The 22,970-nt window shown below is 46.1% G+C and overlaps 7 protein-coding genes across 7 annotated transcripts; 4 read left to right on the top strand and 3 right to left on the bottom strand.

Moving 5' to 3' along the window:
• Nucleotides 1-881: 881 nt before the first annotated feature.
• Nucleotides 882-3,829, top strand: F5Y00DRAFT_245511 (uncharacterized protein). Its single transcript, XM_048008974.1, has 2 exons — nt 882-1,756; nt 1,822-3,829. The coding sequence occupies exons 1-2, from the start codon at nt 1,354-1,356 to the stop codon at nt 3,507-3,509; spliced, it is 2,091 nt and encodes a 696-aa protein (XP_047861662.1). The 5' UTR covers nt 882-1,353; the 3' UTR covers nt 3,510-3,829.
• A 315-nt stretch (nt 3,830-4,144) lies between these two features.
• F5Y00DRAFT_161762 (putative hydrolase) lies at nt 4,145-6,119 on the top strand. The gene is made up of 3 exons (XM_048004718.1): nt 4,145-4,754; nt 4,830-4,914; nt 5,047-6,119. The coding sequence occupies exons 1-3, from the start codon at nt 4,495-4,497 to the stop codon at nt 5,860-5,862; spliced, it is 1,161 nt and encodes a 386-aa protein (XP_047861663.1). The 5' UTR covers nt 4,145-4,494; the 3' UTR covers nt 5,863-6,119.
• Nucleotides 6,120-6,752: 633 nt separating this feature from the next.
• Nucleotides 6,753-10,057, top strand: F5Y00DRAFT_245513 (alpha/beta-hydrolase). Its single transcript, XM_048008975.1, has 3 exons — nt 6,753-7,627; nt 7,868-8,494; nt 8,554-10,057. Exons 1-3 carry the CDS (start codon nt 7,283-7,285, stop codon nt 9,727-9,729), a joined length of 2,148 nt encoding a protein of 715 aa, XP_047861664.1. The 5' UTR covers nt 6,753-7,282; the 3' UTR covers nt 9,730-10,057.
• Nucleotides 10,058-10,871: 814 nt separating this feature from the next.
• Nucleotides 10,872-12,183, bottom strand: F5Y00DRAFT_245517 (histone chaperone domain CHZ-domain-containing protein). The gene is made up of 3 exons (XM_048008976.1): nt 11,802-12,183; nt 11,712-11,721; nt 10,872-11,647 (listed from the first exon to the last, which is right to left on the bottom strand). Exons 1-3 carry the CDS (start codon nt 11,949-11,951, stop codon nt 11,448-11,450), a joined length of 360 nt encoding a protein of 119 aa, XP_047861665.1. The 5' UTR covers nt 11,952-12,183; the 3' UTR covers nt 10,872-11,447.
• A 234-nt stretch (nt 12,184-12,417) lies between these two features.
• Nucleotides 12,418-13,606, bottom strand: F5Y00DRAFT_161809 (uncharacterized protein). Its single transcript, XM_048004719.1, has 2 exons — nt 12,895-13,606; nt 12,418-12,814 (listed from the first exon to the last, which is right to left on the bottom strand). The coding sequence occupies exons 1-2, from the start codon at nt 13,416-13,418 to the stop codon at nt 12,745-12,747; spliced, it is 594 nt and encodes a 197-aa protein (XP_047861666.1). The 5' UTR covers nt 13,419-13,606; the 3' UTR covers nt 12,418-12,744.
• A 144-nt stretch (nt 13,607-13,750) lies between these two features.
• F5Y00DRAFT_245521 (cyclin-domain-containing protein) lies at nt 13,751-15,603 on the bottom strand. The gene is made up of 3 exons (XM_048008977.1): nt 15,536-15,603; nt 14,639-15,478; nt 13,751-14,585 (listed from the first exon to the last, which is right to left on the bottom strand). Exons 2-3 carry the CDS (start codon nt 15,310-15,312, stop codon nt 14,144-14,146), a joined length of 1,116 nt encoding a protein of 371 aa, XP_047861667.1. The 5' UTR covers nt 15,313-15,478; nt 15,536-15,603; the 3' UTR covers nt 13,751-14,143.
• Nucleotides 15,604-16,888: 1,285 nt separating this feature from the next.
• On the top strand, nt 16,889-19,994 carry F5Y00DRAFT_255057 (ARM repeat-containing protein; the record flags this gene model as incomplete). The annotated part of the gene is made up of 3 exons (XM_048010248.1): nt 16,889-17,168; nt 17,241-18,922; nt 18,981-19,994. The coding sequence occupies 3 exons, from the start codon at nt 16,889-16,891 to the stop codon at nt 19,992-19,994; spliced, it is 2,976 nt and encodes a 991-aa protein (XP_047861668.1).
• Nucleotides 19,995-22,970: the final 2,976 nt, after the last annotated feature.

Consider the following 22,970-nt stretch of genomic DNA (forward strand, 5'->3'; position numbering starts at 1 on the left):
AAATAAAAAGTAAATAAAAGATAAATAAAAGGTAAATAAAAAGTAAATAAAAAGTAAATAAAAGGTAAATAAAAGGTAAATAAAAGGTAAATAAAAAGTAAATAAAAAATAAATAAAATAAATAATAAATAAAAAATAAATAAAAATTAAAAAATATAAATATATAAAAATTATTAAATTAAATATAAATATTATAATAATATATAAAATTTTATTTATAATATAATTATAAATATTTAATTATAAAAAATTATAAAAAAAAAATTATTATTATTTTTAATATTTTATATTTATAAAAAATAAAAAATATAATAATAAAAATATAATATAATTCTTTTTTAATATATAATTTATGTAAATATCGATTATTTAATTTTAATTATTTATTTTTATAAATTAAATTATAATTAAAAATTTACCATTTATTTAATTTAATTAATAAATAATTTAATAATATTATTAAAACATTAATTTATTAAATTAAAATAATAAATATTAAATAATTAATAAAGTTTAAAAACCGTTAATTTTAATAAACGAAAAAAAAACAAGTAATTAAGTTTAAACCGAAAAAAAACCATTTATATAAAAAAACCATTCGTTATTTTTTAAACCGTTTATTACATAAATTAAAAAATTATCATTTATATTTTTAAATAGTTTAATCGTAAAACGTTTATTAAAATATACGGTTTTAAACTTTATTACTGTAACTTTACAGTTTATCCATTAATTACCATAAAAATACAATACTTAAATTTTATATATTAATATTAATAAAGTACGCGTACAGATCCGCGTCAGATTGCGTTTCTTAGTAAGCCGCTATTATAGAAAAAAAAAAGTATCTGACGTAAGCAGTTACACCTCGAAAGTTAATACCTAGCACTACCTGCTCATGTTAAACTATTGAATGACGAAGTTTCCAATAAAAAAAGGAATAACCACCTATACCTAACCTTTTTGGAAGTCAAACCAGAGGGCAAGTGCGTTAGGTACTGCTGTTGCTATTTCTTAGGTATCAACCAACAAAATGTTGCAGTCCAAAATCCTAAAGATAGGATTCGTCTCTTCTACAACATACAACATTCTCCAGACAGCATAACAATCTAATTCGCCCACATTACCCAATTGGAAAGAAAGGTAACAATAGCTTTTGCTAATCTACAAGGGACACATGTGACATAACTCCCCCGCCAACACTTTGCTCATCAGTGACCCCGTGCTTTCGGTCACTGGCCCGGAACCAAATAATAAGTCTCATTAAACCCTTGCTTAGACCCCTGAGCCGTGCACCCCCAGTTGCCTCACTTTTGGTACTTATCTATTATTGGCCAATCGCGTCCAATCGAGATGGCCGTTATTCCCTCGAGAGTCGAGATCCTCAGTGATACGAGCTCCAGTGAAGATGATCCCTCCTCTCATGACAGCATCAAATCCGACAACTCTACTCTTTGTGATATTTCCGTTTCTCAGCTCCAGAATCGCTCAAGTACCTGTTCTAACCCAGCAGTTGAGTCACTTACTACATGTCTGAAGAAGCTTCAAATAGACACGGAAACTTGCAACACTGGAGCCAATTGGAGTGATAACCCAAAGAATCAAAGTCGACGTCGCCTAACAAGGCCGGCAATTGCAGCTAACACCTTTGAAGTCCTTGAAACTGTCCCCGAAGACGAGTCACTACGCTCATGCGCATCCGCATCTACGAGTATTTCTAACGAGACACAATATCGCTTCGAACTCCCTGCTTTAGGTACGTATTTCCGCAGCACGTATCAAAATGTCTTGCGTCGGAGTATACTAACCTAACGCTCCTAGCAATCGAGAAATTCTCAGACCATCCTTTAGTAGAAATTGCACGCAAGGGTATACCCTCAGCCAAAGAACAATTGGCGAAGCATCGCGAAGGCTGGTTTGAAGGAATAATTTCTACAAGAATACCCATCGAAACTTCTATTACACAGTCCAGCGCTGCGCCAAGTTTCAAGGCAGTACACCTTGGCTTCAATCTCTTGCCTATTGACGATACCCCCCCGCGCGGGAGTCCGACCGAGGTTGATGTCCTTGCACGTTTCATAGCTCTTGTGTCACCTTTAGCTCCCGGGGAAGAAGTTCTGGCAGACGACAAGCAGCCCGCAAGACCAAATATGGCTCTCACAGAACCCAGTCGCAATCACCTTGCACCGGTGAAGGAGCTAGAGCTATCCTCAGAGGATAAACCCCGACAATCTACACCTGCTTCACCTAGCTCAGTTAGAGACAAGGATAGACATGTCGAGGTCATTGTCCCAAGATCACCCGCACAACCTATCGCTAGAATCGAGGATTCCGTGGAGGCGCTCGATGAACTCGAAGAGCAATTAGAAGCATTTGATGAGGCAGCTCATTTTAAGCAAATTATCTCTCCAAGAACCCCGGGTTCGGGGCACAAACCCGCAGTACCATTACTATCCGTGACGAACGCCGGAATCACGAGGTCTGTAACACCGCAACCGAAGCGAACTACTCCAGTGATAAGTAATTCGACCTCTATAAAGATAAATTCGACCAGCGAGCCCCGGCGTACTGTTCGCAAGTCGGCATCTATGATATTCCTTGATCCCCCAAAATTAAAGAGTGAAGATAAACCTGTAACCCAGGCCTCATCGAAGAGGTCGTTCTTCAAAGGCATAGCAAGTCTCCTACCACCAAGGCAGCCACCCAAGTCGAACAAGAAACCCACTGTTCCAACCTTTGAACTACCCGGGGATGAAGTCGCTCGCAAATTAAAGGAAAAACGCGAGGCCCGCATGTCGATGCAAGCTGCCACGGAACAAGCCACAAAACCAACTATATCAAGCCTTCGACGTGCCAAGTCAGCTAAGGCTCCAACACGGCCTAACTTCGAGTTGCCAGGAGAAGCCATCTCCCGTCGCAAGCGCGAAGAGCGTGAGGCGCAGCTACGAGCACAGGAAGAAGAGGAACGGAAAAGAAGAGAATTCAAGGCCAGACCAATCCGATCGAGTGCTGCACCCAGTACCTTTCCCCGCGAGACAGCCGCGAGCCGGGCTCGGCAAAGTAAAGTGCACTTAGTGGAAAATTCAACTCAGCAGAATTCGCCCTGCCGGAACAAAGGCGCATCTACGATTACTAATCCCACATCACGCTCTCCTCTTTCAAAGACGAACAACCAATGTCAACTACGGGGCCGGGGACTACAACCACAACCATCCGAAGTGCAGCCGCCTCGTGGTATTTCAAGCTCTACAGTAGACAGCACCGGTGGGCAGCATAGTTCGGTGTCCACAGAAGACATGCAGCAGCAGAGGCTACGTGGCCAGGAGATTTACAAGCGGGATAACTCTTGGACCGGGGAACGAGAACGTGAGAGACGAGAGCGGGAAGCACTAGCTAAACTAGCACGAGAAGAAGCCGCTGAACGATCTCGACAGAAGAGCCGGGAGTGGGCGGCGAAGCAAGCGAGAAAGAGAATGACTGTTGCCTCACTGCGAGATGTTATGGCTTGAAAGGTCACTGACAAAATATTGATTGGCAAGGGGAATATTGTTTCTATAGAGTTTAGGGGGTATACCAGTGGAGGGACTGAAGTGTATTAGTATATGCGTATTTGCATGGTGCGTTGGGGGGGTTTTAAAAGCACTAAGCCCGGCGTTCAACGGTAGTGTCGCGGGCTTGTTATTGCATTACCCGGGGAGTCATTCGTGTATAGGTGTAGTCGATGCTGACTTCTAGGTTGGTATCGGCTTTTTTCAACTAGTTGTATTATTGGCTTTAACGCATTGATCGAAGATAATGCAGAGTTTTTAATTAAGACCATTACGTCGAGCTATCAGTATTGTAGTTGGTATATTTAACCCGTGCTTGAGACTGGCTTGACCCCTAGGATGATGCTAGTGATATCCCCTTAACTGTCATAAAACAGCAAAAACCTGATATTCGGTAGAGTACATGAAGTTTAACGCGATTCATTAAGACAAAAGGAAAACCCCTTGCAATATACCTCCATAATAAATATGATTGGCCAATCTAATAATATAGAACCAGTCTATCTTCTTTAGCCAATCTCGATGTATCAATACTGAAAACAGTGGGTTTGCTGTTTTATGTCAGTTGAGGGGATAGGCATGTCTTCAGTGATATCGCCGTACAGACTTGCTGTAGATTTCTAGACCAAGGCCAATAGCACGATGGAAATATACATAGATTCCATACGACTTATTCCCCGTTTAAGCTCATCTGTTAGAGCCTCCATTAAGCTTCAAAACGTCAAATACAGATCGATGACTGCTATTAGTTGACGATCCCGATCGGATTTAGGAATCGTACGAGACTCCAAACCCGAGTATAAATACCCGTTCGTATACGTATACCCACTCTCATACATTCAAGGTTCCATATAACTATCGAATTCCCCCGTCAGCAGATACGTGTACTACATACAATACTAGTCCAGGCACCTACATATATTGTCTTAAGCCCATCGCTCCAAAAATGGGCGGTGTGACTATCATCAAACACGTCCGCGTCTTCGACGGCGAGACCGTTACGGGGCCTAAGTCCGTGGTCATCGAGGGGTCACGTATTGGCGACGACGCACTTGCTGACGACCCAGATCCATCAGGGACTGTTGTAGTCGATGGCACGGGATGCACGTTGCTGCCTGGCCTTATCGACTGCCACGTGCATATCCGCGACGAGGCGCAGTTAGCTTCATGTGCGTCTTTTGGTGTCACGACAGTTTGCGATATGGCGTGAGTACATAGGAGATAGGCCAGAGAAGGATTGTAATAGTCTAGGTTACGGAAACTAATGGCTTCCGTTTCTAGGAGCATTCCGCTGGAGAAATATGTAAAGCTACGTGCGGCGAAGACACCAACGACGTGGCTTAGCTCCAGTCTCCCCGCGTATGAGGTGAGTGGTATAATTATGTTGGTTTGGGGGCGGTTTGTATAAGTCGCTTGCTCGCTATCTACTTCCAAATATACTCACCTGGGTAGTTGTCATCATATAATGTAACATTTACTAACCTGCCGACGCCAATAGGAGAACTCTAGACACGGTAAGCTATTTAAACTAGGTGGTGTCTCGCCCGATAATGCAGTTCACAACATCGATGAAGTGGCCAAGTTTATGCAAAATCGAATTGACGAAGGGGTCGACTATATCAAGGTCATTGCCGATTTCCCAGGCCACGAACAAGATGTTCTGAATAAAATCCAGGCCGAGGCGAAAAAGCACGGGAAAATGACGGTTGCTCATACAGCTCAGTACTTGGCATTCGAACGTGGGCTACAAGCCGATTTCGACGTGCTTACCCACGTGCCGATGGACAAAGCGCTCGATGATAAAATCGTTGATAAGATGGTCAGCCAGAAGACGATTACAGTACCAACGCTATCGATGATGGAAGCCATGACCAGTAGTTGGATTATGTGGGCAGCTAGTTGGGTCATGCCGGGACTGAGGGGGAGGAAGTTCCAGTATTCACTAGATAGCGTGACGGCGATACGCAACGCGGGTGTGCCCATCCTCGCCGGCACAGATGCGAATAATAGCGGGATCGTCAAGGTCGTGGCCGGGAAAGCATTGCATCACGAATTAGAGCTGCTCGTACGTGCTGGATTATCACCTGTTGAAGCCCTGAGGGCGGCTACGTCGTTGGCTGCGCAGCATTTTAGTCTCCCAGATCGGGGCCGAGTCTCACCTGGTCTTAGGGCCGACTTAATTCTGGTGGAGGGAAATCCGGACGAAGATATCACGGCAACACAAAAGATATCGAGGGTTTGGAGCAATGGCGATGAAGTAGCGGTAGCTGCAGTATCACAGGGAACCATTTTAGGAAGTTGCGCGGTTATGTAGAGTCTGACTGAGAGTCTTCAGCTGGTGCGACGTAATCCTTCAACACGGGCGCGATGGAGGGCAGGAAGGATCTCTTGTTGGTCGGGATTCAGAAGCTTAATTTCGCTTGGCATCCAACCATTCGACCGAGTAGGCTATGGAATGGCAGGAATGGCAGGAACCGGCTATGATCTAGCTGTCTAGAACAACCTAAGCAAGCCTAGCAGCCCAGGAATACGGGACACCCTCTTTGCCAAGTGATCCGAAGGTGGATTTGGGGATTGACGGTGGGGGCCTGGGGGCCTAGAAAGGCACGTTTAGACCCCGTCGATCATCCTGTCAATTGCTCAATTGATATCGCCAATAATGCTATTCTTGTTTGATCGGCAATGATATAATCGTATGTCGTTAGTATGCGACGGCGTCAAGTTGTCGCTCTTGGTTTGAAGTCGTCAATTGCGGTTGTGACACTTCTAAACTTGTAAGAAGACGACTTGTTCTTACTCCTTTTTGGTATGACATACAAGTAAGTTTCTTACATTGTATGTAGGACCAAAGGGGCGGGTGTAATTGTGTAACTCTTTGGAGAAAAGAAACCGACCCAATAGCGATGATGCCATAAATGGAAGTGCCTAATATAGGTACCTAGGAACATACTTGTAATACGACATGGTATGCAATCAAAGTTGTATGAAGGAAACCTTAGATTCAATTGCTGACGGACAATGGGTGAATAATGGAACAATAAGAAAGTGCTACCTAAACCTGCCATAATAAACTCTAGCCTTACATAGGAATGTACCTCCGAGATACCGAGAAATGGTGCCGCCAGCGCATAGAATTCGCAGGTACCCAAAATGGCACCATCTGTACAACATTCACTTGAACCTAGTGTATGGGAAAGTCCTGCAGCTTTGTTTCTAACCCCAGTCCGAGTCTAGGCAGGTCCAAACTCACAATAGATAACAATCATCACCACCTTACCAAAGGGCCTCCCGGGCCTACATAATGTTTGAATAACCCCGTAAAAGCCATCTGTTCCCACAGATGTGACTGATCTAACAGATCTAACTGATTTACCGATGTGAATCTTCTTTCGTCATTAACCGCCCTTACTTTCCACCAAGACATTGTACAGGTCACACTTACAAATAACGTCTAGTTATCATCTATCGTCTATCGTCTGCGATCTAGGATTTACGGAAATACATCTTCTTCTTATTGCCGCCAATCCGCCAACCTAGGTATTAAGCTTTCTGACCCCTGGACAACTAAAGTTCCACTGGTTCCTTTATGCTCCGCCTCTATATCCGCCCTCCCGGCAATAATCAATCATACATAGTCATAGGCGGCACAGTTATCCGTAGCTGCAGCCTGTGGGAAGAGAAGGTCAAGCTTTAGGAACGGGAACCCGAGCTGCCCGAGTTTTAGGTAGTCTCAAATGACAGAGCCCAAGAAGGAAAATGTCTTTATCATTACCATAGAGCCACTTAAACCCCCTTCTTACCCGCCGAGCCACCACGACGACCTTCTCCATGGCCAAGAAACCATGGACCAACATTCGCTCGGGGACACTGAGAGTTCCAAAACAATAATTCCGGAGACTTCGGACAGCAAAAAGACCTCGGGTTCCAAAATACCACGGTGGTTTCGAATTCAAGCAACTAAGATCCGTACAAGTCGGACTCGCCAGGCCCTCCTCGCTTTCTTTTTTGTTATTGTTGTCGTTCTTCTCGCCGTTCTCATATGGTTGGAGAATAGTGGACACTTACAGGAAGTATTCAAGGTACGAAACGGGGACATACAATGCCTTACTTTATACAATTATACAATCCATCGGCTTGGCACAAGTTGCAATTGTCAAATAACATCCCTTTGTATCCTCCCACCACATTCCCATCTTGTGTTTAGCCACCAGCCTACCGAGATTGCCGGACTTGGCATCTCAATTAACCCTGCTATTTCTCACATTCTACCAAATCCTATATCGATATTCTTTGTTACACAAGAGCTAACGATGCAATAGAAAACAACCCAAGTCCAACTCAATCAAGGGACTTATCTTGGCGAGGTTGTGGCGCAAAGCTCAAGCCTTCCACGCAGCATCGAAGCGTTCCGCGGAATACCATATGCACAGTCCACAGCCGGCAACAATCGCTTCAGACCTCCACAGCCAATAAATGGCACAGCAGGCAATGTTCAACGCGCCCTCACTGCTGGCCATATCTGCCCCCAGGGTACGGGTGGAAAAAACCAAGGCGAGGATTGTCTAAATCTTAATATTTATAGACCCCATTTCAGCGATGACCCGGCGACCGCTGAAGCCGAGATGTCAAAGCTTGGCGTTAATAGCACGAAGTTACCGGTAGTGATCTATGTTCATGGCGGTGGATTTAATTCTGGACATGGCCAGGAGAGAAACATGATGGCATTTGCATCATGGTCTGAGACCCCTCTTATTGGCATAAGCTTCAACTACCGGGTTGGAGCCTTGGGCTTCCTGCCGAGCGGAGTAACTGCGAAGGAAGGACTGCTGAATATAGGGTTGAAGGACCAGCAGGCGCTTTTCAAATGGGTACAAGATAACATAGCTGACGTTGGTGGTGATCCGAAAAATGTTACAATAATGGGTTTAAGTGCTGGTGCCCATTCGGTAAGTGCTCGCCTTGGTGACTTTTGACCTGTGATGATTTATACTAACATTATCTCAAGATTGGGCACCACTTAATATCGTACTCTTCTGCGAATAAGCTGACATCGGCGCCTGTACCATTCCAAAAAGCGATCCTCGAATCCGGTGGATCGACTGCTCGCGCTACCTTTAACCCTACTCACCCGCTTCACGAGCAGCAATTCCAGGAATTCTTGACGAACTGTGGATTAGATGACACTCCTGACGATAAGATATTCGAAGAGCTCCGTGCTCTTCCCCTGGACAAAGTCGTTTCTGCATCTCACAGCGTATACCGGCGCTGGGATCCGAGCATACGTTGGCCCTTCCAACCTACTATCGATGGACCCGGAGGTATAATACCAGACCTACCTATCAAGTCTTGGGAGAAGGGGCATATTCTACGTATCCCAATAATAACGGGTTTCAATACAGACGAAGGCGCTGACTTCATCCCAACTCACTCAAGCAACTCGTCGACGATGCGCACATTAATGTCTGCTATTGTTCCGTCCCTCAATAAGACAGACCTAGGAACACTGGACTCATTATACCCCGATCCCAGTACTACGCTCGGGGAAAAATTGTACGTTACTAAACCACCTGCTGGCTTCGGGTCGCAGTTTTGGAGGTTAGACGACGTATACGGGCATTACGCCTATATCTGCCCTGTGTTGCAGACAGCACATTTGGCTTCGACGGCAGCAGATGCCAACCCCGTCTACGCTTATCATTACGCCGCTCGATCGAACGCTCATGGCGGTGCGGACCATGGCGATGAAGCCCCTATCGTAGCTCACGACATGGATGTCGTTAGCAAGTACCCGGGCATTATGACGATGGCAGATTCTATGAACGGTTTCTGGACTCGGTTTGCGGTTACAGGAGACCCAAATTCAGGGCCACATAGGAACGATACGGTTGGGTTCTCGTGGCCAAAGTTCATTAGCCCGTTCGTTAACGACACGGCGACCGCTAATAACGCGGAAAACGTAGGGAAGGTGGCCCTGTTTGGCGAGGGTAACGACGAACGCATGGGAGTCCGCGGACGCCAGAACAAGGGCATCCCAGCACAGACGGGTAACTTGACAGAACGAGTACTGGATGAGTGCCGCTTTTGGTGGGACAAGGTGATATTTAGTGAGGGCTTTGGAAACGGAAGTACGGCACTATCGAGTATTACCCAAAAAGCTAAGACGGGAACGAGGCTATTGTAAGCCCGGTCTGTATAAATGAAGGGAATGAGAAGGGTTATCGAACTTATATAAAGTCTGGACGGAATATGGAGGAGTTAGGACACTTATTAAAGTGTGTCTCGGGAACGCGCACGAGCGATGATACCCTGGTTGGTGTTGAGGGTGCAATTTGACGAATCAGCATGACTTTGTTACGATGCATGAGCAACGGCGTTTGGGGACATAGATATATGTCTTGATAAAAGAGATGTGTTCGGACTGGAAGGACTTCGAACTGAGGATTAGCGTATATATTTTACGGTTGATATATAAGCGAATCTATAGTATATATCAAACTATTGATTATCAATTGCACTGAATATATTGATATATTTAGGACTTATATTTGACTAACCGTTAGTTGTTCATTGTTAAACTTAGTTAATACGTAGATGGAATGGATAGCGTCTATAATGCCGTAAAGTCCATTGGTCATTTTACTTCCTGTTATTAAATATTTTATTCCCTTTGCCGATATCGCTACGAGATGAATATATCGAAAAGGTATAAGGACGTAGTGTGTAATATTACATAGGTACATATTTTTTCCTATTGATCGTGAAGATGTACTAGGTTACATAGTAGGCAACTTACTTATTTGGATCCGTATAAAAGGGGTTGGTTGGCGGGGAATAATAGAGATCGGTGTTTTGCCGTATCGGCGAATATCTATATCTTATTTACGAGCACATACATAGTGTACCTAAAGTAGGTGAGCTTGAATATAAGGCATATATATACCCCACAAGTCACTCTTAAAAGACAAGATTAGAAGAAAATAGACTGGAAGACATACACAGGTAGGAAATCAACCGGATGAGTTTGTAGCAATTGTCTATGGAATATTATTAGATAGGTAGGTGTTCGGAGCAAGTATAAATGGATCTTAAGTCGATGGACAATTAATTTGTCCGTTAATTACCTACACCGACTCGCGCCAACGGTTTGGCTTTGATTGAATACTATATTATGTACCTAACCTATATATAACTACTATAGTCTAGATGTATCGTAGGAGTTAAGGTATGTACAACATGACTGAGAAATCCGCAAAGGTAAGGTATGTAAATCGAGAAGTATATAGTATATATTTCCTCTATTGTCGTGTATATCTTGGCGGCAAGGCTACATCGACGAAACAATAGCAGTTCAAGTTACTACCTTACCATAGTACACACCATGTTTATTTTCTGAAGCCATTATGCTGCCAGTTGAGCTAGGAATAACTACGGACTAGTTCACCAAAGGGTATGGGGCGGATGGATTGGTAAACTACTGGTTTCACGTATGGCTACCTAGCCAATTCACCGGTACATGAGTAACGATAGTAGCGGTGGTTACGAAGGTCCAGAAGGTGGCAATATACTCATTTTCTTGTATTCATGCGCATATTCGTGTCCTGGGTTTATGCCAGGCCACCAGTCAGGGGTAGGGGTAGATCTAAGCTACAGTCATGTTGCATTCGACTAGTGACTCCATTCCCGTCTGGAACGCGTGTGTATGTTTTTGCAAGATCGAACGTCCAAAGCAGCAGAGATAGATGCCGGCAACGAGACTACTAGACACCGAGGGGGCAAGTAACGATGTGTGAGGATATTTTGTGATTGATTGACAGGTAGGCAGCTCGCTCAAATCCAGTTGGGACCCCCCTATCCAACTAGCTGGCGCACAAGCGGGGCGCAAGGCGGTGTGTGCTCAGTTTAGTCCTCGTCCATCTTGTCGCCGTCGTGCTCCTCCACCGCGGGCTCGTAGTCATCCTCGTCGTCGTCATCGTCGTCCTCAGCAGGGTTGTCCTGAGCTGCCTTGGCCCAGTCGATGACACGACCTCGGGTACGTCGACCGCCTTCCACAATATTACCGGGATCGATCTCGTCTAGGTTATCATCGGCGTCGTCGTCGCCTGCACGGGGTTACGTTAGTAAGAGTATGCGGTAGGGATGCTGCTGGTCACGGAAAAAGCTTACCGCCCTCACCCTGGGAGAATGTTAGCTTAGTTCGGTATTGCTGGTATATACGGGTGTGAAATGGTAATATTAGAAAGCTAGGGAACGTACCTCTTCCTCTTCGTCCTCATCATCATCGTCCTCATCCATAGTGGTGTCGACCGGCTCCTCGGCCGCCTTGCCCTTGCCCTTGGTCTGGATCTCCTCTGCCTTGGGGGCAGAAGCGTCTCCGGGGACGGTAACGCCGTTGTTGCTAGCCATCGTGACTTTGAGTTCGGGGGGGGATACGTATATGAGTGTGTAAGAGTACTGGTGTTAAGATGAAAAAAAAACGGTGGGTGAGATTGAACAATGGCCGAAAACGAAGTCGCGAGAGTAGCGCAATCGGATTCAGATGGGTGAGTTGGAAAGGGTAGAAAAAGTAGACCGCTAAGGAAAGAAAAAGGTACCTGCGGGTTTATGTTTATTGGTTGCTGCCTCTGTGCAAGTGCACGTTGCTAGGTGCAAATGCAAACTTCAGCTGCGCTCTAGAACTCAATCCAGGATTAGAAGGCAAGCTAATGCGTTTTTGGTAGTGGTTCCCAATTATGCCAACGCGATTGGCTGATTGCTTTTTTAGACGATGGGGAAGTTGGAACTGGGAACGTGGTTACCGCCTATAAGTGATGCTACGCTGCGTTGCGGAATACCTGAGTACAAGATACACGTATTTGTCTATTAACTAACGTGTGATTGAAGCAGTATCCTGTGAAATTCTATACGGATGTGTGTTTGGTAGATTGATACGTCTAATGGGCACAAGTTCCACACCGGCCTTTAGTAGTTATGGAGTTTACCTAGGTACCTATGTAGGTAACTAAGTAAACCGGTATACTCTTCCAGTGCTACATAGCTTTGATCACGGCAGAATCAGGAAAGCCGAATGAGATGGTATAAAGCATAGTCAAGACTACGGGCATACAAGAAGATATCATATAGCGCGAAGATAAAGAACCGTTTAAACCCTCAATTAAACCCTCAATTAAACCCGTATGCAACTGTCTAGGTTAATCTATTATTTACCCTGTTCACCACCGCCTCCAGTCAATGTCATCATGACTACAATACCTATCAACCACCAGTACCTATAACACCCAGTTAGCAAACGAATACCAGCAAACCCAACAGCCAGGCATAGATAGACCAAGGTCATAATACTACTCACTTCTGAAAAAACGACTTCTCCTCCGGAACCACCGTCTTGCCCTCCGGCGAGAGCACAATCGGCTTGTTCAACTCAGGCTGCTTCCCCGGCTCCGTAACAAGCAACACCGCCCGCGGGCCAAAATCCCGCGTCAGCCCCGCATCGATCCTAACCCCCTTAAGCGCCGCGCCAAACGCGTCGCCGTTCTGGTCCACGGATAGTATCAGCGTAGGCGAGTACCCCTTGCCAAAGTTATCCGCGGACGCGACCGACGTCGACGACTCCCACCGCTTCGTCTCCGGGTTGTACACCCCGATGCGCACCAGCTTAGTCTCGTCCGGCAGCTCGGGTGCTTCGTACGATACGATTTCTGCTTCGGGCGCGGCGGCCGCGGAGTTGTACCGGATCGAGGCCAGAGGCGTGGGTGCTGCTGCTGGTGATTCCGATACGGGTTGGATGTATATCGCTGCTGTTCGGTTGGCGGCGCTGGCTGAGCTGGCCAGGGCTAGGGCCGTAAGGCCAGAGAAGACCGATGAGATCTTCATGGGCTGTATTTCGTATTTCGGCAAAGTTTAGGTAGGTAAGTCGAGTGGTGTATTATGTCGTAGAGTTGTTAATGAATGGAGGGGCTCTAGGTATTGGTCTAGAATGTTGTTCATAGGTATGTACTTAATTCGTAATTATCGGCCGTTGATTCCCCGATTTTAAGCCCTGCTAAGATAATCGATCCAGGTACCGTGGCCCCCCCCTTCGTTCCTTATTACATATTTCCGTACCTGCTCCGATCAACAATAAGGCTGATTGAGCCTCAACAATTATACATACGTGAGTTACATCACGCCCGAACGAATTACCTATAAGATTTAAAATTAAGACCGGCTAAAGATCTAAATAGTAAAAAAGGATATTTCATTTTATTAGTTTAGGTAGGTAACTGTTAACATGGGCGCGACACCGTAAAACCCATACGCCACCCTTAGGTTTGATATCCTCTTAAATTTCTTTCTTTCGCTATGAACATTGCAATCGCTGGGTATGTCCTGGGCTCTGCTCGACGGTGCTAACTTGGTTCCGTCTAATATTCAAATAACCGTACTAACCCATTCACCGCGCACTTGGCGTCAAATGCAACCCATGTCCCCGAAAAAACTCCAAGGTCGAATATTCTTCGTGTAGCGTCCCAAGCAACCTACTTGACTTCACCGCAGGAACCACCTCATCGTCCATCTCACGTACCCCACTTCTCTCGTATCTTACTTCCATTCATAATCTACGAAGTTCCTGTTTCTGCTGTTTCTTCAGACTCGTCGCCATCGTCAGATGAAGATGACTGGTCCCCTTCTAAGACATACCCCGCACAACGGGCAACTAAGCCTTTATAGTAGGCCTCTAGTAACTCAGGTTTTGGGACTATCCTCCAGTCCACTCGAGTTAAAAAATCGAGTTCTAGTAATTTTAATTCTGCTACCTTCACACCCCCCACGCGTGCATAGAAGGAATTGTTCCAAAATGAATCCGATAAACCCTTGCCCGCAACCGTGGCGGCCGTAATGAGGAACCGGTGTACTGTCAAGGTATTAATAGTGAAGTCGGGGTAATCCTCGCATAGGCGGTCAATGTAGGACACCATAGACAGGAGGAGAGGAGGGGTAAGAGTGGCGTGTTTCGCAAGTCGTTGCAAATAGTCTAATACTGATATGCCTGGAGCAGTCCTGTATACCCAGTTAATGCCATAACACCGCGATGGGAACTAGTCACAGCGTACCTAGAATGAAACCTTGTGAGATGGCCACTTTTCATGGCTATAGAGTCATTCGTTTCGATAAGCTCCCCCAGCATATTTGAGATTAGGACTACCATGTCCTCCCTATCACATAATTCGTATCTCAGAGGAAGCACCTTGGGAGGGCACTCGTTAGGTTTTGACCGTTTTGGGGAGCTCGGCTGGCTTAATGCCACCACCGATGAAGACGGGTCGATCGTTATGGGATCTTGCGACTTGCGTCTCTTATTGGGGGAAAGTGTTTGGAACTCGATCTTGGAAGAGCTATTCGGTGTCGAACTTGACCCGGGAGCATTGTCTGGTGCGGTAGGTTGCTGTTTGGGCTGGCTCGTCGTCTTCGCTATCGCTGAGGCTGTGGAGCTCGATATCCTCGGTCCCGATACTTGGGCGGACCGTAACGGGACCGTAGGGTCGAATGGCTCCATGGGTGAGTACTGCGTAGCTGCATCAACTGCAACATATTGCTTCGGCTTGGAGAGCGACGGGGATCGTAGAGGTGTCGAAGGCGAGGTGCGCGATAGAGAGTGTCTGGACTGGCGGCGCGGTAAAGGTACCGTTATCTTGGGTGATTGCTGCGGAGAGCGAGAGGTTGCATAGTGAAAGGTTCTAGGCGACGCGCTTGTAGCTCCTGGTATTGACGGCGACGAAGTTAACATGTTTTCCAAGGCGTCATAATGTCTCAGCCGCGTTGATCGTACTGTCGCAGGGGTCACAAGGGTCGCAAGAATCGCAGTTTGGGCCGCAACGGATCTGGACGTTCATAGGAACGGCGATATCATCGAATGATTCGCTTTACTCGTAGGTAGACAGTCTATTTTTTACCTATACAAGAAATTATTCATTAGATAACGATCAGCCAAGAGCTGACGAGAATTCTACTTTATGTAAAAAGCGGTGGTGGGACATGCTCGAACTCATGATTGAGGGATTGAGGGTTGGTAGTAGGCCGAGAACGCACCAGAGAAGGAGAAGGGCAAATTTCAAAGTGCTGCGTTGATTTGTTCGGGCAAAAAAGACCATGTGGAGACCCACCCTATCGGTCAGGTCGGTTTCATCCAGGTTCTTACCTAAGGCCCTTCCTAAAATCTTCCCATTCCGGCATTAGTTTTTTAGAACATTGAATTAGCCCGGACTGAGATCTGAGTCTGGTTAGGTGCCTTAGGTACATATGTAGTAGGGCACCTAAATGCAGTTTGATTCATACATATGTAAACTTAGCTTTTTTTATCACTTCCTAGTATACGGATGCATCCTATACATGCACGTTTTACTTAGTTACAAGACATGCATACACATGAATTAGCTTAAGCAGCACTTGTGCTGTTTCTGATCAGAATAAAAGGGAATATAGATTGCTATTCCGTTACTTGCTTAATGGTAGCTTAGTTTAGGTAGGCTAGCAGATTACAACTAACGGGCTTAAAAACGGATACATACAGATCGGACATGTAGGTACGGAATAATCCTATCCATCACGGAAAGTAATACAAAAGCTTCGAGCATTACTTACTCTTGCAGCTATAAAAATATCTCTAGCAGCAGGGTTTAAAGGTCTATTAGGAGGATGGTTCAGTAAACTTTCTATTTATTAGGCAAATCCCAATACTTACTTGTATAGGTCTTCTGAACCATATTATCGAAAGTTGCAAACATTCGATACTTTTATCAACCATGATATATCTATAGCCAGCTGTCTATAGCAACTCCCAATCATTTCAATGGCTATACCGATGACGTGATTTCGGTATCCATAAGTGAAAGGCTTTGATTAGGATATACCTTGCAATAAAGCAAAATATTGCTAATTTTTAAAGATTAGTCTCGTGGACTGGAGTCGACTTGCCAGACCTGCGGAAAGTTGCCGTTGTTCTTTGAAGATGAGCTGACCGCCATCTATCGCCCTGCTATGCCACAAGTGGCAGTACGTGTAGCTGACTTATGTAGGTAGGTAGCCACTTGTCATACATAGTACGTAGTTGAATTACATAATACACTAGTTAAAAGATAGTAAGTCGGTATCTTATAATCGGCTTTAGTAGCCGCCTCCCGTCCCATGTACATACCTACTATGTATGTCTTTATGCACCGATGTACACGTCCGACGTTCGCGACAACAGCTCGTCGTTGATAATCTTGTTCCGCTAAGAGGATCATAATAGTGCGGGCTAAATCCTCGCTTTTTTTTACTTTACTTTAATAAGGAACTCGATAACTACAAGATATTAATCATCGATGGCGCTTGATCCTCAATCGGTATTAGCAGCGCTCGATGCAAGTGCGCCGGAACAGATCACCGCTCTACGATACTTGAAGAATGAAGTCATCGGCCATATCCAGAAGAAAGAGGATTGGGTTCTACATGGTGTTCTCCGACCTATCGTTAGAGTCATAACTCCCAACACCCCCAAAGCAAATGAAGATACCCGGCCGCCTTTCTTGACCTTAACGGCTTTTACGGACGAAGACAGCGCAAAGCTACAAGCTTTACAGCTTCTTGCTAGCTTTGCAAATGGTATGTATCTTCTCAAAGTGGTTACTCTTACTTCTTCGTGCAAGTTTTGAGCTTACACTTCTTACCCTACAGCTGGACCAGCATTTCTCTCGCCGCTACATGCAGTCGGTGCGCTACCAGCTGTCTTAAACAGTTCCTGTCTCCAAAATGGACATCCCCAGATTGTCCTAGCTGCTCTTCGAGTTGTGCGAGACATAGCAGCCGCGGCAGCATATGCTCCGTCGACCTCCCCGATCACATCCACGTCCCTTGCCGAAACATTATTCGCCGATGGCCATCTAGATTCTCTATACCATATACTCTCACAGAAGACCCCGACCTTCGAGAGCGAAGCGCAAATATCCATAGTTACCCATTTAATCAAGGACCTCTGCCGCGATGAACGCCACCAATTAGCATTGCTTAGCAAGGGAATCCTCGATGTACTTGCTACGAAACTGGCAAGCTTCGCGGTGGCTGAAGGACAAGTCCTTCCGGGGGCCGAGATCATTGCTCGTATTGAGGGCTTGGAAGACTTTATACCAGCGCCTGCTACCCCTGCCAGCAGTCTAGATGGAGTCCTAGGTGCGATCGCTTCCATCATTGGCGACTCTCGGTTCCGCGCTTGCAAGCTACTTTACTCTCCCTCGATCCTTGCAGTCTTTCCTGTTGCTAATATCGATCCAACTAAATCTCCAATATTACCCTTAGGACCGATGGAACTGCCTGGGGTACAACGGCCGCCTACAAAACATATGGATTTTGAGCCTATGGACCTACTTCTTCCTCAAATTCTACCCGAAGTTCCTGGCCATACTCCAATCCCATTGAGCACACCTCGTGAAGATTTAGGTCATGGTGGACAGTCGACATCCAAGTTTCAAAGTACTGTGTCCTCGCGAAGCTCATCCGAGGATGCTTCAGCTTCTAAGAGCGATGTCGAGAGTGAAAAGGCTGAGAGCCCTTTGATACCTTGGCTTATCAACTTAATCAGGTCCCAGAGCGGTAGCGAAATGTTAATGGCTACTTCTATCTTAACATCTCTATTCAAAGCTGGATTTTCTTACACGACTAGAGAGCCAAGCTTAGGCCTACTTGTTGTACCTGTTCTTCTAGGTATGCTCGACGAATTCGATGCTAAAATAAAGGATATCGATTACAGTAGTTGCAGCCGGGATACTGCCTCGATGCTTAACGTTGTAGAAGAAACGCCCGCCGTATTAGCCCGTCTTATCACTGATAGCGAGCCGTTACAGAAGGCAGCCTTCGACTGCAACGCAGTGAAAACGGTGTGCAAGTTGCTGAAAGAGAGCTACGATGCCCCTCCTCCGCTTGCCAAGTCGTGGTCCTGGGCGTTTAATAAGAAGAACTCGGACTCGGCAGGCGAAGTGTCTCCCGACCGTTGTTTAGGAGAGGAGGGACAACACCGTTTTTTAGTTCATCGAGTCAAGGTGAGGGAGAACGCACTAAAAGCTATTGGGGCGCTGGCAACCTTCAAGGACGAGTATCGTAAGGCCATTGTCGAGCACGAAGTGGTTCATCTTATTGTCGATTCCCTAACGCCAACTCCCGATAACCCCGTTTCAGTTGTCCTAGCAGCTTGTTACGCGGTTCGTATACTCTCTCGTTCGGTGAATATACTTAGAACGGCTTTGGTCGATCACGACGTATCCACACCCTTGCTACAGCTACTGCAACATCATGACGTCGAGGTGCGGGTTGCTGCCGCAGCATCAGCCTGTAACCTTGTTACAGATTTCAGCCCAATGAGAGGAGTAGGTATTATCGTTCCCCAGTAAAACTATTCGGTGAATATTAACTATATTATCACAGTCTCTTGTCGATGCTGGGGTCGTAAAGGCGTTATGCGAGCATGCGCATTCGCATAATGCAACTTTACGGCTAAATGCCCTCTGGGCGCTCAAGCATCTAGTCCATTCAGCAAGTATCGACCTCAAAAAGAGTTGTGTAGAAGAGCTCGAATCCGGATGGTTAGTCCGTCTCATATGCGACGACACTGAAGACGAGGCGCTTTACTCGGCGAAGACGCGGGGCGATAGGGAAGCGGCCCAAAGCACGTTAAATGGCATGGACGAGGATATAGATATGGGCCTTGCTGACAACCAATCCCGCGCCTGGCTTTCAACTTCCTTCTACAAGTCACCCGCGGCTTTGGCCCATACGGATATCCACATATTACAGCTCGCAGAGGAACAATTAGAGGCACTCCGAGAGAATGATTTGGACCCCGTTCGTAAAGCTAGAGGGGATGACGAAGCGATTCAGGAGCAGGGGCTTGATTTTATCCGCAATCTGATCGGTGGAGGTCATTCGGGCAATAGTGCTGACTCACTGAACGACACGACCGAGATGATCGACTTTTTATTCAGCACGTTAGGACAAGACCGTTTGTTCGAGATTCTCGCCTCCAAACTACGAACTAAGGTTTTTCATCCATTCAGCCGGCGAGACCGTACAGGCAGCGAGACGCGTATCGCGCCTCCCAAACCCAAAATCATCGTATCAGTCATATATATCTTGGTTCACATCGCAGCCAGCATACCTCGCCACCGGCAGCTGGTAGTGTCTCAGACGGAACTACTCAGGCAGCTTCAGAAGCTGTTTACGAGCAAAGATAGGGAAGTGCGAGTTGCTCTATGCCACCTAATTAATAATTTGACATGGCAGGACAATGCCAGCGATGGTCCTGGGTGTTCGCAGCGGGCGCAGGAGTTAAAGAATTTGGGATTCTTGACAAAGCTTGAAGCCCTCAAGGAGGGGGACGACGAACTCGACGTGCGCGAACGAGCAAAATCAGCGCTATGGCAGATGAAACCGGCTTATTAGACATGAAGAGTAGGGTTATTTTCAACAGAATAATGCTTTTGATGTGGCAACAGCGTTCATCGACCCTATCCGACAAATACGAGAGGACTTGTATATGAATAAGGGGTAACCAAACAATTTGTCTTGGCGCACGCAATCAATGGAATACTCTTGTAAAGTATCATCAAAGTCGGCCTTTGACGGCTTCTACGACATGGCCGGGCGAGGGTGTAGGATTCGGTAGTATGCAAAGGATTTAGGAGCTGGCGTACCGGCGTTTTTGGGGGGGAGAGAAAGTGTCTATAAATAACATACATACCCCTTTTTAACAGTGGAACTATGTTGATATTATCATACCGTATCGCATTCTATAATTCAACAACTACGTGATATCGAATTTGGCCCCGCCCGGCTCGAGTACGCCGTAGTTGTTCAGCAGCGGGTATCAACATAAACTATAGGCAAGGCCGCAGCCTGCGTGCGTGCGATGCCGTAATTATGTAAAAGCCCCCCTCCCCTCCTTGGCATTTCACTGCTTGTCCGCCCGTTTTTAAGAGGGCGAGTGTCTAGGTATTATCTGATTCGACACTTTCCATCAAAGCACACCGCCGATCGTATACCGTTGCGCTCTAGGGAGGATAGGTATGAGATGTTACACCGCAGCGATGGCCGGATCATGTCCGCCGGGCGGAGATCTCTTCTTCTTCTTTACCTAAAGGCTGGGCTGGGCATACGAGCCAATGATGGGGGCGGCGTGCGTGGTGATGTGGTTTGCTGGAGTGTTTGTGATACGTAGGTAGGTAGGTAGTCTAGCAGCGCGGGGATGATTCATCAACTGCGTTTGTGCATTGGGTTGTCTGTGGTTGAGATGGTTGAGAGGTAGGTACGGATGGGCGAGTGGGAGGACGTGATCTGGACATGTGTAGGGGATGGGATGGGTAGGATACTTCTTGGGATAGGGGATGGGAATGAGGTATGAGGAGAAGGCTAGGCTAAGCTAAGCTGCATTTACTATGTCATGGTTAGGACTGGAGAAGATCGGTATTAGATGCCGTGTTGTAGTATAGGTATGTTTGCTGTTCTTTACGAGTTGCATTCTGTTGTATGTACCCGTCTGGACGGCTCGCATACCAGCGGAGTAGGATCTAATATAATAGATGTATGGATGTGATGAATGGAAGTATGCATGTATTATTCAATTTATTAAATGGTAAGTAGCCAATTTCGATTTCGTAATCGAGATGTGATAGGTACTACCTCAAAGGTACATACCTACGTTTATACATCGGTAAGTTAGGTATATTAGGTAAGTGCCCCGGGAGGTGGTTATGTAATATATATACTTGAAAGGTTAGAAACTCCGGATTGTTCGGCAGTCGCCGACTAATAATAGTTGCTTAGCGATAATCGACTTTACAAAATAACAAAAACGGTAACTAATTGTTCTAACATGGTCCGATCTGCCTAACGTGGCCTGGTAGGCATCGAAGGACGTTTAAACAAGCTTGTCATTCTATAATCTTCTACCGGCTATTGCCCAGCTAAATCATCAAATCCACCCAGCGAAGAAACAAAAAGGCCTCGCCTGGTGGGCTCCCGGTGGCGTGACACCTGCACAGTCGATCGCCATCTGAGACTGGGTTAGCGTTGCATCTCGATCCATAGCGTCGTGGTGCGTTTCCGTGAAAGCCGGGGGTGGCTTTTGGGGGGGAGGAAGGGGGGGAGCTGCAGGCAATTGAGGCTCTCAATGGTCCAAACTTGTCGTTCTCCCCCTCCAAAGACTTACTTACTTCCGCCTTGACGCTCAGAGTAATGATGGGCTTGACGAACCAGAGGACCTATCAACTACATACTAGACGATGTTGTCTTGGCTTGGCTTGGCTTAGAGATCGGTAAATCGAAATATGAGAAGCTTCTCCAACGCCGTCGTTTACATACACTACCTATGTACTCCCCTCGGAAGCCCCAAGTGGTGCTGGAGGTGGGTAGCAAGATAATACATAATTCGAATATCTCATTCTTCATATGTATAGGTAACACATCAAAAAGCTTTAATTACAATCACGTCACGTCACGTCAAGTCGACGCCACTATGCATTTGCCCAGTCGCTTCACTGACACCTCGATGCTATGCTCGCCTTCCCGGCCTTCGTCGGAGGTGCGGAGCTTCAAGGCTCTTACATATGTACCTACCTATGTATTGTAGGTTGCCAGGGCTGGGCCCCTGCAAGCTCCGGCATTGCTTTCAACGATGCTACATAGGTATGTAGTAGCTCTATTTGGTGTTACCCATTTCCTCTTCCAGACAGAACATGGTCGAGCATTCGGTGGGGACCTATCACTATTTTCGAATCGCGCATCTTGTGTTAGCTCATCCGATGCTGCCGTGAAAGCTCTTCGAATGGTCGGTCGTTGCTTTACATACACTACTGACATCGTCTGTCGGTTGGACTTCTTGTCGCCATTACATACCGAGCCGTCTTTGCTGACCATACAATACATACCCGGGCGTTAGTTACGCCCTCATGACCTTTTCCACCATGGAAATAATAATCCGTTGCCTCGGGCTTCTAGAGTTATTTGTAAGATTACTCTATGTAGCCGCCGTCTCTTCTTAACCTCGCTATGAAATGAATATGAGGGTTATTATTTCCTAGCTATATACACTAGATATATGATTACCAATACAGATAGACAAATATTGTCACCGGCAGAAGCTATGTAGTGCTAAGCTTGCCACGTTCTCGTGGTAGTTTTCTCCACATCAGGGCTGAAGGATCGTCAACCATATTGGCTCGAGAACCATGTATGTATGTATTACAAAGGCTCTTTATTGCAGGTCGACTTCTTTCTTTGGTGTGTTCTGCTACCGCTCGTTCCATCGGCCTCTGCCCCTGGCTCCGACTATGCAAAGCTCCGAGTGGGTAACAATGTATGTATGTATGTATGTGCTCCAGCCCAGCCCATGCCACAAACGCATCACTACATAGAACCCGT

This window comes from Daldinia vernicosa, assembly GCF_022497035.1.
Source record: "Daldinia vernicosa strain CBS 139.73 unplaced genomic scaffold F5Y00scaffold_52, whole genome shotgun sequence".
Lineage (NCBI taxonomy): Eukaryota > Fungi > Ascomycota > Sordariomycetes > Xylariales > Hypoxylaceae > Daldinia > Daldinia vernicosa.

Coding starts and splice junctions, on each gene's coding strand:
- F5Y00DRAFT_245511 (XM_048008974.1), top strand. CDS start 1,354: ATGGCCGTTATTCCCTCGAGAGTCGAGATCCTCAGTGATACGAGCTCC. Junction 1,757..1,821: donor CTTCGAACTCCCTGCTTTAG/GTACGTATTTCC, acceptor TAACGCTCCTAG/CAATCGAGAAATTCTCAGAC.
- F5Y00DRAFT_161762 (XM_048004718.1), top strand. CDS start 4,495: ATGGGCGGTGTGACTATCATCAAACACGTCCGCGTCTTCGACGGCGAG. Junction 4,755..4,829: donor ACGACAGTTTGCGATATGGC/GTGAGTACATAG, acceptor TTCCGTTTCTAG/GAGCATTCCGCTGGAGAAAT. Junction 4,915..5,046: donor CCAGTCTCCCCGCGTATGAG/GTGAGTGGTATA, acceptor CGACGCCAATAG/GAGAACTCTAGACACGGTAA.
- F5Y00DRAFT_245513 (XM_048008975.1), top strand. CDS start 7,283: ATGACAGAGCCCAAGAAGGAAAATGTCTTTATCATTACCATAGAGCCA. Junction 7,628..7,867: donor ACTTACAGGAAGTATTCAAG/GTACGAAACGGG, acceptor ACGATGCAATAG/AAAACAACCCAAGTCCAACT. Junction 8,495..8,553: donor TAAGTGCTGGTGCCCATTCG/GTAAGTGCTCGC, acceptor CATTATCTCAAG/ATTGGGCACCACTTAATATC.
- F5Y00DRAFT_245517 (XM_048008976.1), bottom strand. CDS start 11,951: ATGGCTAGCAACAACGGCGTTACCGTCCCCGGAGACGCTTCTGCCCCC.
- F5Y00DRAFT_161809 (XM_048004719.1), bottom strand. CDS start 13,418: ATGAAGATCTCATCGGTCTTCTCTGGCCTTACGGCCCTAGCCCTGGCC. Junction 12,815..12,894: donor GAGAAGTCGTTTTTTCAGAA/GTGAGTAGTATT, acceptor TGGGTGTTATAG/GTACTGGTGGTTGATAGGTA.
- F5Y00DRAFT_245521 (XM_048008977.1), bottom strand. CDS start 15,312: ATGTTAACTTCGTCGCCGTCAATACCAGGAGCTACAAGCGCGTCGCCT. Junction 14,586..14,638: donor CTCACAAGGTTTCATTCTAG/GTACGCTGTGAC, acceptor CTGGGTATACAG/GACTGCTCCAGGCATATCAG.